Source organism: Gobio gobio, assembly GCF_949357685.1.
Source record: "Gobio gobio genome assembly, chromosome: 10".
Taxonomy (NCBI): Eukaryota; Metazoa; Chordata; class Actinopteri; order Cypriniformes; family Gobionidae; genus Gobio; species Gobio gobio.
Window position 1 is genome coordinate 46,103,665 of NC_137116.1, and position 18,990 is coordinate 46,122,654.

An 18,990-nucleotide genomic window follows, 5' to 3' on the forward strand; every position below is an offset into this window, starting at 1 on the left:
CAAGACGCTGCAAAAGACACGTCCATATAACGTTGTGTTTACATTGAAGAACAATGGAAAAGTAGCACATTGGAATGGAAAAACGCTGTATGAACGGCTTTCGAGGTAAAAAAAAAAAGGAGGCAGAAGCACCATAAAAAGTGCCCCAGGCAACTTATTTTGGAGCTATTTGTTTGTGCTGTGGTTTTATACACGTATATGGCATACACTAAGAACTTCAAGGCAAAACTGAAGCTTTTGACTGTCGTGGCTTTTAGTTAATGTCTTGTTTTGAAGCCTTCTGTATGCACTACTAAATGTTGATCAAATTCATGTTTCACAGATACATACAGTATAGTGTTCAAAATCTTGGGGTCAGTAAAATTATTTCTAAAGAAAGTAATACTTTTATTTAGTGAGGGTGGATTAAATTGATCAAAAGTGACCGTATTTAATATGCGTTAATAAATAAATGGAATAAATGCAAATTCACGTCTATGCATCAAAGAATCTTGAAAAAAAGTATCACCATTTCCACAAAAATTTTAAGCAGCACACTTTTTTAAAATAATAATAAGAAATGTTACCTGAGCACCAAATCAGCATATTAGAATGATGGATTCTGAAGGATCATGTGACTCTGAGGACTGGAGTAATGATGCTGAAAATTCAGCATTACAGCACAGGAATAAATTACATTTTAAAATGTATTCAAATAGAAAACAGTTATTTTCATTTGTAATAATGTTTTGCAATATTACTGTTTTACTGGATTTGTGAATAAATAAATGCAGCCTTGGTGAGCATAAGAGACTTCTTTCAAAAACATTACAAAATTGTAACGTTTCCAAACTTTTGTCGGGTAGTGTGTGTGTGTGTGTGTATATGTAAATGTGCAGACTTTGTTAGCTTCTGTTTTGCTTAAAGCAACTAGAGTTAAATGTAACCTGTACAAAGAACTGTGTTGCAGATTATATGTCTTATTTAGTAAAGCTTTTATGTTTATTGTTGGGGGAGATTCCTTATTTCGTAAACCACCAATATAAGATTCTTTGTAGCTTGCGTTCAGGTCAGCAATATGTGTGTGCATGAAAGAGGAAGAAAAATGAATCTTTGGCAATAACACTGCTGTATTATCCTGGATCAGATGAGTCATCATTGCACATTTGTTTTATGATGTTATTTACCAAAATGTTATTTACCAAACCCCATATACATCCTTTGGGGGGGCGATCTATAAGTCTAAATGGCCCTCTGTGGCAGCTTTTTTGATTCGGGTATGAAGGGACGGCACAATTCTTCCAGAGCACTCTTGTGTTGGCTAAGCAAAAGCTGAGAGCTGCGCTGTCATTCCAGTGCTGTACATGTGGGCGATTATGATATAATATGCCCTAAATAGATACTGGATAACTTTAGGGTTAGTTTCATAAATGCTGGAGGCTTATTGTGTAGGAGGATTTGGACTCAAATAGAAGTTTGAAGTGTTGTGAAACTTTCCAAGTAAAATAAAATGTTACCAAAACTGCTTATCACTTCTTTCCCCAAACATTTCTAAACCAAGGATGGGCGGCTCAAGGAGCTGTCTTTGAATGGCTCCTAGAGTTTTGACTTTGTGGGCGACCGGCAGAGGTAGAGGTACGTTAGGGATCTGAATTTTGAATGTTCTCAAACTGTCTGTCTTGTGACAATGCTTGAAAAAAATATACAAGTGTTTTGCCACTTTTTTTTCCTTCCTTCGCCCACCAGAGAGAAAGGAGAGAAAGGTGACTTCACTTTGCCACCCACATCACACTCTCAGTGGTGCTCAGCTGTGAGGTTTGTTAACACGCATCTTTACTCATACGTGTTCAGTTAAACGCCTGGGGCTCTTCTCAATCCAACACTCGTTTCATTAGCCTGTTTATATCTTGTAATAGTAATTAATTTGAGTAATTATACTTTTTTTAATATACTCTATAGTTAAGAAATTTTCGATTAAAGTAGTGAAATCTCTCATTGACTAACAGAAAGGCATTCAATAGTCTCACATAGCCAGACCTTCAGACTGACAGCAGAAGGTCTGGACTCTATCGCAGCTTTCATTGGTCGAGGACCGCCCAAGAGGATGTTTGACATGTAACGCAACCAATCAAAGTTCATGTTTAGGGGCGTGAACATTTAAAGTCGATGTCCCTGCAATAACAGATCAGCGTGCGTCTATAAATTATTAATTCACGAACATTGTGCAAGTTTACTCCAACAATGTACTAGTGAACTTCACATACTTTTGAAAATCCAAGGTTTAGTTGATCATGGTAAGGTTATTGTCACAGTTGTAAACACGACGGCGTTCTTCTTCCACGAGGGAGTTTAGCGTTTGTCACTGCTTTTGTTTCTAGGCGGACCTTTAAAAAAAAAACAACACACTTGTCTCGCGGAAACTCCTGAAGTGTTTCCAGATAAGTGTGCCATATGCATCAGACGATGAGCCAATGGTCCGTGGGCGTGACGTCTATCAAAAGGACCACTTTTGATAGATACTGACCACTGCAGACCGGGAACACCCCGCAAGAGCTGCAGTTTTGGAGATGCTCTGACCCAGTCGTCTAGCCATCACAATTTAGCCCTTGTCAAACTCCCTCAAATCCTTACGCTTGCCCATTTTTCCTGCTTCTACACATCAACAATATATCCCACCCATGATGAAGAGATAATCAGTGTTATTCACTTCACCAGTCATAATGTTATGCCTGATCGGTGTATATTATGTAAACAAAAACTTTTATGTTAGATGCGATTTAATCGATTTGACAGCACTAATGGAAACCAGTACAGAACAGATATTTTAGCAATTTGCTTTGTATGATGATTTGATGTTTGCAGTGATCTTAATTTTGTCTTCATCATTCTATGATTATGATGACTCAGGGATTTTCAGCTGCAGTCTCATGAGTGTCACACCCAAACTAATTCACCAGGGACTGTCAGCTTATTCCCTTCAGGCACAGCTTAGCACTTACTGTTAATGTATTCTGCATTTAAAATGGTAGAGACTCCAGATCAAATCATTATTTCGCCAGAATATTTTAGACGTGATTGTGCAGCGTAGCAGCTAAGATACGTTGAAGAAATGATGGTGGGCTTGTGCAATCTACCATGAACCTGAGGGCAATAACTTTGTCATTTTTAGAAAGATAGGATGTTTTTGGCACAATGGTTAGGATTTGTGATTCACTTCCAAGGCAATATCTCACCATGGCTTTCGGTAAAATGCCTGTACATTAGTCTGTCTTTGTTTCCACCCCAAGTCTAAATGTATGATTTGTTCAGTATAATAAAGTCAGCTTTGTCCTCCAACCACTGGCAACAGTCATCATAGCACTACAGCCAATGATGTTTCTCCCTGTAGCACCTCACAGCCAATAAGATTCTTGAGCTCATCAGCTCAGCCTAATGTGAAAGCTTTTATTCGTCCTTTTATTCATTTATTATTTAACACAAATCTTTTCAGAAAGTCCTACTGACCTCCTTTTTGGAGGATGCATTATTATTTCATACCATATTGACTGTCTGTTGACCTTTGTTGGAGTGTTTATTGGATTATAATCCAAATCGTGAGCCTATAAATTGGATTTGGTGGGATAATTTTGCTCAGCTAGTGTACTGCTGCGTGATTTTAACTACAAGAGTTTGTAAGACATTATAGTTTTGCATGAAATGGATCTACCATTTATAAATAATTAATTAACAGGTACTACAAAAGATTAAGTATACCAGGTACAATTACCATGCAAACCTTGTTTATGCTTAAGAAAGGCTATATGAGACTGCTCAATTTATTAAGAAGCTGTTTAGAATGGTCTGTCATGGCAGTGTGGGTCATTGCTAATGAGTGCAGCATTTTCTGTATGTGTGCAATATTTACTGTATGTTTCTGATTCATAGCATCTGTGTTTACCATGTGTTTGCATGGTGTGGATAAGGTCATCAGGATCAGAGCTAAAGCTCAGATGGCTTTACTTTAAGATATGCTAATTGCCCACCCAGAATGCATCATGCATGTTGTAAATAAATGACTACAATAAATGATTATTATATATCACAGATGTTCATTTGGCATGCTTCAAATTCTGGTGTCTGGTGTCAAGTCTGGTGTGACTTCCTTAAAGGTCCCATGACGTGGATTTTTTTTATTGTTTTGATAATGTTTCCTGAGGTGTACTTGTTTTGTTAGTAGGATTTTTACATCATAAAATGTCATAATTTAGAAATGAAAGGCATTTTTCTATCCTGATTTTAGCCCTCTGGCTTGAATGCTTTGTTTGAAGGGGCGTGTCTGCTCTGAGACTTCAGTGTAAATGCCCACTGTTGTGATTGGCTGACATATTTGCATTTGAAATGCGCATTACATGTGGAACCCCTCTCGAATACTTTTACTATTTTTTTTTTACTATTACAGCTGTCGAGTTTAACGAATCGTGAAAGTGTTAAGCCAAATGGGTCAGAATTTGCGTGCTTTTCACCGCCGTATTAATATTAAAACGGCGTTTTCATAACGCGGCCAAGCATTAAATAAGCGCCGTCAGGCGTTAAGTTAACGTCACACGCCGCCACGCGTTAAAATAACGCCACTCGCCGAAAGACGCTAAGTTAACGCCACACGCCACTCAAAATGCAGATTTATGGTGTTGATATGTATGTGCATTTACACTTACATGTACAGTATATCATATACAGTGTGTTAACTTGCAAACCATTGCCATCTTCGTGCTCTTGCAAACTGGATGCTCCGACTTGCCGTAGAGTCCTCAAACCCAGTAGAGGTGTGCCCATGTAGATGAGCTCATAAATCTGCATTTTGAGTGGCGTATGGCGTTAGCGTCTTTCGGCGAGTGGCGTTATTTTAATGCGTGGCGGCGTGTGACATTAACTTAACGCCTGACGGCGCTTATTTAACACTTGGCCGCGTTATGAAAACGGCGTTTTAATATTAATACGGCGGTGAAAAGCACGCGAATTCTGACCCATTTGGCTTTCGATACCGAAACCCTATACAACCGGTATGTAACCGGACCGAATCAGAACGCAGATTGCGGTGCCTCATTTTGGTGCCACTTAAATTCAAACGTGCTTTCGCGCTTTGGCTGGCACCGATCCAGAGACGGATGTGCTCAGTGCTCGTCACATATCACAACTATTCAGTGTTTTCAACCACATAATGTTTATTTTAGGTTCCAGACATTTAAATGCACATACGTACTAGCAAAAAATACACACTGATGTCTATGGAAGCGGCGATAACAATTTATAAACATTTAAATGCACATACGTACTAGCAAAAAATACACACTGATGTCTATGGAAGCGGCGATAACAATCATTTCAGTTATAATTTGACTACATGTTTTATTCATATCAGATACACAGTATATAGTTACCTATATAGTTTACTCAATTCTTCTCCCAGTTCAGCCGCCACTTACTTTCATGTATTTTATGGGACGAGGATGAATTTATGTGATGTAAATTCGACACATCCAATTCTCTGAGGCGCAAACTAACATGGCGGCGCCCATCGTGCACTATCATCATGATCATTTAGAAAGGGTTTTAAATGACAAAACACATTCACTTACAGATATTTGAAATCATATCAGATAGAATATCAGTTCATGACAGTTAACAAGTTTGTGAATATTTTGAGTAAAAAAGAAAACAATAAATAAAACCAATACATCTGTCATACTGCTGTGTTCTCAAGTGAGAAGCATGGCGCGTCGCCATGGAAACAATAAGGCGATGCGTTCTAAAATATTTAGCCAGAGAATATGGTCATATTTCTGCAAAATAATGCTGAACTTTGAAGCTGGTTTGTATCATACCAAGAATACAGACGACTGCTGTTATTACTGTAACTGTTATTTAGTGTTAAATTGGGCCTGTTGTAGTTGGGTTAGGTGGCTTGGGTATCGGTTAAAGTATTTAAAACGGTTTAAAAGTATCGGTTTGGCACCGGTATCGTAAAAAACCCAAACGATACCCAACCCTAGATTATAACATTATTTTCAGATCTTTTCCCATCACATGAAAGGCTGCAGTGATGAGCATTGAGTAGACAGACAGTCTGTTGATGCTATTTCTCTCACAAAATGCTTTTACCACAACAGAAAACACGATTTTGACATGAATGCAGTAAGAGCTTTGTTGTGCAGCATAACCGCGTCATTCATTATAACTGCAGTTTGTATCTGCACGTGTGCAGATACACTCGCGGCGTGTGATTTGACAGCTTCGAACATTATAAAGAGAGGGTTCTCTGATCACTCTCTGTAGTTTAATCACAATTTAAATAACATTTGTTTCATGCTACTAAGAGAAACAATGTGAAGTTGATCATTTAGTCACTGGCTTGATTCACGGATGCAAAAACAGTATTAAACGGTTTAGAAAGAAAGTCTGTGTGAACTTGAATAAATAGCTACACATCAGAAATCACTGATCACAGATCAGGCATTAATGAACACTGTTACTTACTGTTTGTGGCGGTGCTGTTGAATCCATGTCGTAAAAACTGATGCTGACATTGCAACTGAATTAAATGTAAAAAATAAACTGAATCCATTTTCTCCAAATTCTCTGGGCGGGCAAAGCAGACAAAGGGGAGGTAACCTTTCCCCGTATGATGACATATAGGGAAGATTCCAGATTGGCCCATCTGAGCTTTCATTTTCTCAAAGGCAGAGCAGGACACCCTAGCCTGGGAAAACCCAAACAACTTCCGGCAAATTTAGATTTGCTCTGCAAGTAGTCTGGCAAAGAGCCCATTCAAACCCATTTCTAAACCCCAGAAATCGAGGCACCAATCAGAAACGTTGAGGCGGGCTTTACACGATGACGACAGCGCAGCGACAGTGAAGCAGATTCTGTACACTGACTACAAACTAAAGATGGATGCAGCAGTGGAACATCACTATCAGCTATCGCGGCTGTTTTAAGCGATTTAAACTTTCCCATTCCGTTAAAACCAGAGCAAAGAACAACACTAGAAGCCTTCATATCTAAAAAAAGATGTTATCGCTGTCTTACCGACTGGATTCGGCAAAAGTCTGAAATAAGTTACCTTGCTTGTCTTAGCGAGAGCCCTCTGGTAGTGTTAATGTTTCACAAAATATAGTTTTAAGTCCTTTTCAGGCGAGAATGTAGTTGTTTTTAAAGCTCAAATCTGTGGTTTATTTATAAAGAGAGCGCCTTTTTGAAAATTTGATCTGCTGTTTTTGGAGTTGTGAGCTCCAGTGAACCAGCGGCGCTCAATTGCTCATAAACCCCACCGAGAGGCGCCTTTCCTCGGCCAGTCTTTCTGCCGTCTGCCGCTGGCTCTGATGTGAAGATATGATTCGTCTTGTGTAGATCTAACGGCTGATCTTTGCTCTCATTAATCTATAATTTGTTCCCTGACAGATCGTTTTGTCTGAGGGCAAAGTGAAGTTTCATAACTTTATATTTGTAAGCTATTAAACTTTATCGTTGTAGTCTCATAGCGCTGACTTTCTTTGACTGAATTGCTTTATGTATTGTATAGCTTCTTAAACCTTTTACTTATACTTTTAAAATGGATATTGATCACGCATTAAACTAACATTTAACAAAAAGAGACTGGATTTTGTTTTATGTCATATCTCATTGTATTACAGTGATAATCATAGCCTATATTATGCACACATATTACATGTTTTTATTTTTTAATGTAAACGAAAAGAGGCCGGGTTTTTTAAATATTTCGTTTTGTTATATACATGCATTGAAGATAATATGCATTGCCTTCACTACATTTGTGATTTTGTGTGGCTATAATATGTTTAATATTAACTATTACCGTCATCGGGAGTTCATTCTCCACGCAAGTCAGAAGTTTGCGTACAAAATATGTCATAAAACACCACTGCCTCATTTCATAAAAAAACTAAACAAAAACTTACACATATTAGCCACACACATGTGGTTCAGGCAACGCGTAGTTAGGCCTACATTCATTATCTTATATATTTATAATAAAACGAAGTATAAAACACCCTGCCTCTTTTCGTTTACATTTTAAAAATAATTAAACATTAATATGTGGTTTAGGTAAGGTGACCAGATTTCTGAAATGGAAACGGGGGACATTTCCTATTTGAGAACACAAGCACAGACCATAGACAGTGGTACAGACAAGAACGCATATTGAGAAATGGCCAGAGTCTCAGATGTTTCTCCGTCGCTCTGCATACGTCATCTCCCTCATCGCTCTGATTGGTTTTAGGTCTATCCAATTGCGCCCAGAGACATTTGAGCGACGCCCGTTGGTGACGCCCCTTTGGAAATTATTTGTCTATGAAGCTTTGCCAGACCATAACTCAGTCACTACTGAGAATGGTCTGGTTTTAACCAGGCTAAGGACACCCAGAACTCGGTTTACACCTATCGTCATTTCTAGCCACTGGGGGACCATAGACAGGCTAGGGGAACTCATATTAATGTTTAAAAAACTCATAAAGTGAAATGTTCATATCATGGGACCTTTAAGTCTTTTATTGATATATTTACTTATAAGCTGCTGGAAGTAGATTATGGTAAAGATTATGGTAAATGCAGAGCCTGCAGGCCTGCTTTTTATGTCCCTTCATGTTCATGAACTAAACATTATCTGGTTTGATCTGCCTGCAGTGATCATTGCTTTCCACTGTAGAGATGATTTCCTATGGGGTGACGCTATACCAGACTTCTGATTATTTGCCATTGATTCATTTTTGCATTCGTATTGACGTTGCTGTCTGGGGATTGGTTCTGTAAATGAATCTATTAGTCCTCCATCCCTTTACACCGCATGCTGACCTTGACTACACAATGTCTTATATTCTACAGCAAGCACACACACATCGGATTTTCATGTTTAGAGGCTGTAAGGATTTTCTGACAAAGCTCTGTGTTGGCGAGTGGTCCCCAAGGGGCTTAAAAGAGAAAAATAAGAGGCTCTGTGTTCTCTGGTTCAAAGTAGAGAAAATGGAGGAAGGGTATTTGTATATATGTGTTTGTGTGATTGGATCTAAGGCTCTGATTGGCTGTCTCCACTGAGCTGCTTGTCATCATGCATGAAGGAACCAGCTGTCGTTGTCATGAAATCTCTGACGCTCAAAGGATGACGGCATTGATGGGTGGAAAAGCGTTAACCGTAGTGACCGAAGCAGTAAGGGAGGCAATGTTTCCTCATATGTTTCCTATATATAATAGAATATTGCTATTACAGTGAATTATTTATATAACACTTTAACCTGGTAAAGCGTGTATTTATATTTATTTCTTTTCCTCCTTATTCTTGAAGTCCACCGCATCCCACTGATGTCCTGAGCAGTTGCTCTCTGAAATGATACATGACAGGATATATTGTAATGTAACTGGAAAACAATGTTTTGGATACAAATGAGGGAAGAAAGTAGGGAGTTTGAGAAGGATGATGAATTGATGAATTGGCGTGAGCAGAGAGAAGAAAAGAGAAAGTAGGGTAAATATGAGGCAGAAGCAGAAAGATGAGAGACGTTTGGTAAGAGTGCAGAGGAGCTCCTCAGTGAAGATTTGAGCCTCAGTTATTATGTTGTCATTGTCTGTGTAAATACGGTTCACCTGAAGAGCAGACGGTGCGTTCATCACCGCTCAGAGCTACACACCACCATGATCTCTCCAATCCATATTCAGTAGCTCTAAATGGAAATGCGCTAATAAACAGAAAGACTGATGAGCAATCAAAGCAATATTTGACCCCCTATGAGAAAGGTATGAATACTAGAATAGGATACATTTACATTTAATCAATTAGCAGACGCTTTTATCCAAAGCAACAAACAAACGAGGGAAATCACCTGCGTCGGTAGCTCAGATGTTTGCTTTCCCTCCAACTTTTTCACTAGCCCCACCACTATTTAAATATGATAGATAGTCATTTTGTTTATTGTTTATTTTTCATTAACTGTTTCATTAAAACCAATCAAATATGTTGACAAACCTCATCTACACTATATTGCCAAAAGTATTGGGACACCCCTCCAAATCATTGAATTCAGGCATTCCAATCACTTCCATGACCACAGGTGTATAAAATCAAGCACCTAGGCATGCAGACGCTTCCACAAACATTTGTGAAAGAATGGGTCGCTCTCAGGAGCTCAAGATTCTCAGGAGGAATTAAAGCGTGGTACCGTGATATGTTTGCCACCTGTGAAATCAGTCCATTCATGAAATTTTCTCACTACTAAATATTCCACGGTCAACTGTTAATTGTATTATAACAAAGAGAGAGCTAGAGAGCTTCATGGAATGGGTTTCCATGGCCGAGCAGCTGCAACCAAGCCTTACATCACCAAGTGCAATGCAAAGCGTCGGATGCAGTGGAGTAAAGCACGCCGCCACTGGGCAATAGAGAAGTGATGTGTTCTCTGGAGTGATGAATCATGCTGGGTTTGGCGGTTGCCAGGAGAACGGTACTTGCCTGACTGCATTCTGCCAAGTGTAAAGTTTGGTGGAGGGGGGGTTATGGTGTGGGGTTGTTTTTCAGGGGTTGGGCTTGGCCCCTTAGTTCCAGTGAAAGGAACTCTTAATGCTTCAGCATACCAAGACGTTTTTGACAAGTTTGGTGTGGAGGAACTTGACTGGCCTGCACAGAGTCCTGACCTCAACCCGATAGAACACCTTTGGTGGCCTTCTCGTCCAACATCAGTGCCTGACCTCACAAATGCGCTTCTAGAAGAATGGCCAAAAATTCCCATAAACACACTCCTAAACCTTGTGGAAAGCCTTCCCAGAAGAGTTGACGCTGTTATAGCTGCTAAGGGTGGGCCAACTCCATATTAAACCCTACGGATTACAAATGGGATGTCATTAAAGATCATGTATAGAATAGATTAGATGTGGTTTCAGGGGTAATGATTGTGGTCTGAGATGGAGTTTGAATATTGGTTGGGTTTTTTACCGATGTCCCCCGGACATCTGTTTTTACCGAGGTCCCCCGGCCTCCTATTTAGTATCACTTTGAGCAAGCAGGTTTACTTATGCCAACATGTATACGCTAGAGAGGAATCATGTTTATTTTGGATTTTCAAGCACTCATCTTGTTTGAGAAATTGGATTTTGATATGACAATACTCTGTGTTGTAGGATTAGTATTGTTTATTGTGAGGCATATAGCGCTTTACTATGTTCTACTGTACACCCTACTGTGTATAAGATGAAAAAAATTATCATTGGTTTTCTGTAGTTACGTGCATTACAACATGAGCAATGAACCTTCTGATCTTCCAGGAAAAGTTAATTATCGGGGGGTTTATCAAATTACAGCAGTTAAAAAATATGCTTTGAAGGACAGCATTTCACTTTGCCCTAACCCTTCAAAAAACTATTTTATTATTATTATGAAAATTATTCATTTCACTGTATATTTTTATTTCCGATTCTTATACAGTTAACTGAATATCATATTTTTGTTTAACGCATTTTTTTTTCTTCACAAAAATCAGCAATTCCTCATACAGCAGCATCCACAGAGAGACAAGAAGCCTTTTTTTCAGGACAGGAAGTGATTTGGCCCAGTGTGTCACATGATGAAACCCACAGTCGTGATAGAAGCCTTTGTTTATTCACAGGACAATGCAGATCTCTAGTCAGATGACAAATAAAGTATTTACAGTAGATATTACCACATACCCCAGATAAGTGTTCTGTTTGTTGAAATATGGGATTTGACAGAGCGTTTGAGATTTATTCAAACAAATAGATCAATAATCATATTTGTGATTGCATAATGCTCTTTAAAGATCAGCATGTCAGTTTTTCTTTTATGTCAGAGAACTGGACCTCAGGATTAATGTCTGCAGTTGGATATTTAAAGATTTCGAGGGGATCCATAATCTCTGTAGGATTACTGCACCTGAATGGCTGACATCAGCTTTCTGAACTTTTTTCTGTTTTGAAGTCGCAAGTGAAATTTTAAGTGAGTGTGCAAGTGTGCTCATAATCTCCCATAATGCATTGCTCTGTATTTTATACAGTCTCTGGAGGGTGTTGCCCCACAGTTAATCCTCTTTTTTTAAAAGCACTGACACAAACTGTTTCCAAACCCTTCCTCTGCAGATCCAACCCCTCTCGTTAAAATGCGTGCCATCTTTCTCTCTCTGCCACCCTTTTCTGTTAAAATCCCATTGAATCTCATCGTACTCCATATATGATGTCATAATGGCAGTCGTTTAAAATCCGGGACAGTCATGCTCTTCCATGTTCCGTGACATCATCGCATCATTCCGTTCCTCCTTTTTCCTCTGTTTCTCCGAGCTTACGCTCACTTACGTAACCATTGATCCACAGATGGCACAGCTGACCTGCTCTCAGTTAATGTGTTTGTGCGACCTTCTGACACTCTACAGCTGGAAAACGTTTTATCTGAATGACTCTACATGTGTTACATTTAAAGCATGAAATATGAGTGATCATTGCTACACAGACCCAGACTCAGATGTAGGGGTGGGAATCTTTTACCATCTCACGATTCAATTCGATTCCGATTCTTGAGGCCACGATTCGATTCATAATCGATTTTCGATTCAAAAAGATTTTCGATTTTATCCATAATGATTTCTCTGATCATGATCTACTCTCATCTGCTTTGCTATACAGAATGACAAACGAAGACATTAAAGTGTCTTTTTCACATTTATTAAGTTCAATTCTCAGGAAAGTGCCTTTTATCAAAAACTTTGTCTGGTTCTCAATTGCTACTCATTAGTAGTAATGATTAGTATTATTAGTAATTAAATATAGATGAATCATCATTAAAGCTACAATTTTCTCTGTTCCCGTTGTTCTTTGATGAACATTAACGACAGGCATCATCAGTGCTCCTGTCACTTTAAGAACAGCCGCGGATCTCACGCGCTGTCCCGCGCATCTCATTTCCTCACATCTCTTTAAGTTCATTTAAGACGTTATTTAACTAATTTATGACTTCTAATATGAGTGCTCAAAATCCTCTGTGTTATTGTTTGTTCAAAAGCAAAAGAGAACTCGTTGTGAGCAAGAAACTGACGCGAGTCTGTCTGTGCGTGGAGTGTGTGTGTGTGTGTGTCCCTTGATTAGCTGACATAAGACGCACACACACACACACACACACACAGAGGACATTGGCACACAGCGCGTTCTCTTGTGTCTTGTTGCGCTTGGAAGTATTTACATGAATAAGAGCGTGATGATCATGTAACGCTAAGCAAAAATGGATATAAAAACGGACGCCGCGTTATTTGCGTTAAATACTTTTAATGCGTTAAGCTGAAAAAATTAATCGCCCGCGTTAACGTGTTAATTTGCCCAGCCCTAATTAATTTAATAAATCGATTCTTGGACATTTCAGATCGATTCTGAATCGTTGCAAATGAGAATCTAGATTCTTCTGTGAATCGATTTTTTGGCACACCCCTACTCAGATGAAGAGTAGAACCCTCTAGGACTAGTACCAGACCTTCAGAAAAGACCCGGAAAAGACCGCTTTAGGCCTAAATCCAGACCAGTATCGAACCTATTTGTATTATAAGCTTTTTAAGACATTTTCATCCATTCTTGAATGCATTGGAAAGTCTTTGCACATCTTAACACAAGATACTACATACATGATGCTGGCCTTTGACCTTTCCTCCCTTATGCTCTCTTGTTGAATCCGGCTGAAGGTCTTGCCATCTGATGTGTTTCGTGACAGACCTCGGTTTGTGTTAACCTAAATGACCTCAGTCAGTTGTGTAAAATAACACACTGTGGATTTCCTTCCTTCTGGGTGGTTGTTAGGCTAATTGGCTTGTTGTCTGAGGATGGATGTCTGTGCAAATAAAAGCTTTTAAAGTGACCACCTCCTCCCCCCTTTTCAAACTGTTTAATTTGGAGGAGTGCCCAGGATAAAAGGAGAATATTTCTGCCATCATATGTGTATGTGTGTGTGTGTGTGTGTGTTTATGAACGTACAGTTTGAAGTTCCTAGACACCATCTGCTCATCTGCATCAAACATATTGAACACGCACTGTAATGTTTTCCTGATATCCCCCATGAATATTAATGTTAGACTGAAAATCGCACAACATTATAAATGTACCAACTCATTTGACATCTTCAGAGCTTGATTATCTGAAAAGCTAGTTCTCATGTTCTCATGTCTCTGGTTCTTATATGGTTTGTTGAGAACAGTTGATGTATTTCTTAGTGAAACTGGTTTGAGCGGGTCACATGGGCTTGTCCCAAAAAGCCAATGGCAAGAGTCATGATTTGCCAATTTGACCTCAAAAAATAATAGCCAATGATTAAAAGTCACAGAACCCATATTTCATGGAGTCTTTAATGTTTTCCCCAAGTAGTGTCCGGCTGTTCTTGTGAGTGATGTCATCCTGTCAGTCCAAGTGTACATGGCTTTTTGCTTCACATTTCCTTCAACGCCAGCTCTGTCCAATTCGCTTCGTTTTTACCAGCATGAAACATTTGTCAAGCGGCACGATTCGATTATGCAGACACATGTGTTTGATAAATACATCTGACAGGCTACTCCAGAATGATTGTGGTATCAGGATTCAGTGTGTGGTCGGACTCAGACAGGAAGTGTGACTGTGAGGGAGAAGACATGGAATATGATGACATCATCATCATCATCTTGTGGAGTGTTTTGACTGATTTAAATTGTTATTGATCATTGATATTATTGACATTCCTCAAACATACTAAGGTTTGTTCTTAACCTGTATTCGACATCTTCTATATTTATTTAGCTATACATGCTTAATGTAAAGGCTTCCATTCAAACTTCTTTTTAGATCATTTCAGCCTTAGTTATTTGTGTGTGTTTGTGTTTTATTTTTATATTTATTTTTAAAATAAAGAAAAAGTACATCATCTCCATTAAGACATTGTTCGACATTCAGAATGAAACCAACAGCGTTTCACCCAAAAATGTAAATTAGCCCATGATTTACTCACCCTTAAGTCATCCGAGGTGTATATGACATTCTTCTTTCAGACGAATAAAATCAGAGTTATATTAGAAAAGTCTTGACTCTTCCAAGCTTTATAATGGCAGTGGCTGTTTCTCGGTTTTTGAAGTCCATAAAAAATGCATCTGTCCATCAAATAACGTGCTCCACGCGGCTCTGGGGGGTCAATAAAGGCCTTCTGAAGCGAATCGATGCGTTTTTGTAAGACAAATATCCATATTTAAAACTTTATAAAAGTAAAGTTCCAGTCGATCGCCTTCCGTGGAACAGTGTTGAAAGTGCCTTCTCGCAATTCAAGATGTGTACGCGACGCCTGGTAATGGAAGCCTTTTGAACGGCAGAGGCACTTTCAACACTTTTTCCATAAATTGAATACGGAAGGTGATCGGCCGAAACTTTACTTTATAAAGTTTGAAATATGGATATTTTTCTTACACAAGCGCATCGATTCACTTCAGAAGGCCTTTATTAACCTCCCGGAGCCGCGTGGAGCACGTTATTTGACGGACAGGTGCATTTTTTATGAACTTCAAAAACAGAGCAACAACTACTGCTATTATAACACTTGGATTAGCCAGGACTTTTGTAATATTACTCAGATTTTATTCGTCTGAAAGAAGAATGTCATATACACCTAGGATGTCTTGAGGGTGAGTAAATCATGACTAATTTTCATTTTTGGGTGAACTGTCTCTTTAATTATAATATTTGCATACTGAATTGCAGTTTTCTTTCTTAAGCCTATTTTGGATATTGCATTGGGATTGGTCTTCCATATGCAAAAATAACCAATTATATATATGTATACGTGTGTGTGTGTGTGTGTGTGTGTGTGTGTGTATAATGTATATTTAATTATTAATCACCATTACAGAATAGATATTGCTTGAATTGGTGCAGAAGTGATGTGCTAATTTTAAAAGTTGATGTGTCATAATTTATTCATTAGGCCTCATGTTTGCACTGTATTTGTTCCATGGCCATTTTAAATGAGTGGGAAAATTAGTTTGAAATGCTAAAATGCATGTTTGTTTTAGCCATAGGATGATGTTTGAGCACATCTGCTCAATGACTGATCCACACACGTACAATTTAATTTCAGCGATGCACCGCTGGGCCATAATGGAAAACCATTAGCGTTGCACAAACCTTTAGCTGTTGTCTGTCTATGTACCAGTCCTTCCATTAACCCCTTTATTTACATGAAAACATGCACACTCACTCATGCTCAACTCACTGCTAAACCAAACCAGGCAGACCAGAGAGGGTTATTCCATGTAGTGAGGCACATAAACAGAACTGAATTAAGGCCTAATGGCTGTGTATTGAGTTTGCCTTTGGGCTACAGTTTTACAGTGTTCAGTTCTAGAGAGTTTTTTTCTCTAAATCCTTTTAAGGTGGCAAATCATTTTGCTGTCAGATGGCAACACTGAAAACGCATCGGCTCCAGCACAGGAAGTACGGTTGGCAGCACTGGACATAATGTGCTCTTTCTCATTGCAGAAATTCCTGGCATCATTTTTAAATCTGCATCAAACTCTTGCCATTGCAATTTGTCGCAATAAACGTCTGACTCAGACTGAAGGTCGCGTCCTCCTTTTATAGATACTGTGGAATGCAATAATTGCTTCATTGAGCTGACAATAAAATAACGACTGAAAGGAAGTGGACGTGTGTTGAAGCTGAAGTAGGCTGTATGAACTGGAGCTGGAGGTGGAAGTCCTCAGATGAGGCGAGTTTCCGGAGCGGGGCTGGACTCTGATAAAGCCGCCCATCATGAGGAGAGAGAGATATTCTCATTGTTGTGGTATTCGGAAAATGCTTTCACAACCTCCAAAGTATTGCAACATCAGCCAGTCGAGGAGAGAAATTGAGGTTATTGCGGGTAGAAAAAAGAGAACAGGAGAAAAAGAGGCTAAGCTATATAGAAGTCAAGTATTCATAATTTATGGTTCCAAAGGTTTCATCTGTGGAGAAAGAATGTTGAACTCTGATCTCTCCTGTGCGCGTGTGTGTGCATTATTATGTACTGTAATGTATGTATGTGACATATTTGCCATTTTTTTTTTTTTTTAATTACATTTTTTACCCTTATATTAGTTTCTTGCACCAGAAACTTGGGGTCGATACACATTTTTTATGTTTTTGAAAGAAGTCTCTCATCAAGGTAGCATTTATTTTATGAAAGAATAAACAGTAATATTGAGAAAAGATATTACAATTTAACATGGATGTTTTCTAATTTATTATATTTTAAAATGTAATTTATTCCTGTGATGGCAAAGCTGAATTTTCAGCATCATATCTCCAGTTTTAGGTCTCACGATCTTTCAGAAATCATTCTGATACGCAGATTTTTTGCTCAATAAACATTATTATCAATGTTGAAAACTGTTTTTGTCGAAACCGTGATAGAATTAAGAGAAAGTTCAAAAGAACAGCATTTATTTGAAATAGAAATCTTATGAATGTATTTACTGTCACTTTTGATCAATTGAATTTTTTTAATAGTCTATAAATATATTTATATATGTATCCCCTTTAAATATTGCATACTATATTCACTGTTAGCTTCAATTTCTTGGCAATCACACCCTTCCCTTCATCTCACTTCATTAATAAATGCTTAACTCTCCTATATGTCAGTCTCTGAATCCAAAAATATGACTTCACCTGCACGATATTCCTTTCCTGACTCTCCCTGCTGCACAAGGTTTAATAATAGCACCACGTCCCAACAGAGTCAGAGAACCAGGCCAGTACAGTCTGAAAAGTCAGCTTTGCCCTCTTGTGGCAGGTGCATGTTATAACAAGTGTCTACAAGTGATGGCATCAACCTGCAGGGGTCCTCGTGAAACAAGAAGAGAGAGAAAAGAGAAGTGGAACAACCCAATAAAAAAAATAAAAACTCTTTAAACATCCAGTAGAGAGAAACTGAGCATGCTCAGTTCGGCTGTGCTTTTCAGATGTGTGTGTGCAAGCAGGCAGAAGGAGATAGAGGGGTGTGATGTGTGATGGTTTGCTACTGAGCAGGAGAGGGAACAAGTCAGTGGGGACCAGAGACACGGGCTGAGCTCCAGTGGCATGGCAGGAAGGATGGAAGAGGGACAGTGAAGTGGATCCAGGCACCACCAGCCCATATAGGGATGCTGCTAACACTGCTGTTCTATCTGCGAGTGAAAGGTACCATTGTATGCCGTGCAGAGATAGATAGATAGATAGATAGATAGATAGATAGATAGATAGATAGATAGATAGATAGATAGATAGATAGATAGATAGATAGATAGATAGATAGATAGATAGATAGATAGATAGATAGGATGAAAAGAAGACGATGACAGAATGGCTGTTTTATTTGATGGATTTTGTTCCTTAAAGGGGTAGTGCATCCCAACATTGTTTTTTACCTTATGTATATTTCAAACCTGTTTGACGTGCTTCCTTGCATGGAACACAAAAGGAGATGTTTAGCAGAATGTTTAAGCTGCTCCTTTCCCCCCAATGAAAGTGAATGTTGTCCATGACAGTTACTAGTTATTTTACTAATATTTAACTTAATAAAGACACGATTTCAGGTTTGGAACAATATGAGGGTGAGTAAGCATTGACAGAAATGTCATTTTTAGGTGAACTATCCCTTTAATGTTCCAGTGGTTGTGTATTTTGGTGAAAGTGTTCTTTCGATCTATTTTTGCTTCTGTATGCCCTCTCAGTCCTCTTTCTGGGTCTCTATCTTGTCCTTTATTTAACTGTCCTCTATGCGGAGAGTTTAATTTGCTCAGACCCTTTAACAGCTACATGCTTTCTACATGACTCCGATATCACGTCTTTGTAATGTTTTAATTTGTTTAATGTATTAAACATTTTGCTTTTCTTCACTCAATGAGAGTTCAGTAGGACTTTCCAGTTGAAACCACCTTTATTTATCACCTAAGTCTATGTAATTTGAATGCTGTATTGACGTGTAGCGACTCATATATGTCCCCG

At 38.7% G+C, this 18,990-nt stretch overlaps 1 protein-coding gene across 3 annotated transcripts in view; it reads left to right on the forward strand.

Annotated features, from left to right (window-relative positions):
* Positions 1 to 18,990, forward strand: part of prkcz (protein kinase C, zeta) — a 185,946-nt gene that overhangs the window by 61,146 nt on the left and 105,810 nt on the right. The window contains exon 1 of one of the 3 annotated variants that reach the window (XM_079826713.1): positions 17,963 to 18,183. The exons of the other annotated variants lie outside the window; for them this stretch is intronic. Within the exon in view, the coding sequence (XP_079682839.1) occupies positions 18,147 to 18,183 (37 nt within the window). The 5' untranslated portion in view covers positions 17,963 to 18,146. Of the gene's footprint in view, positions 1 to 17,962; positions 18,184 to 18,990 lie in introns of those variants that run through there. 3 annotated transcript variants of the gene reach the window in all.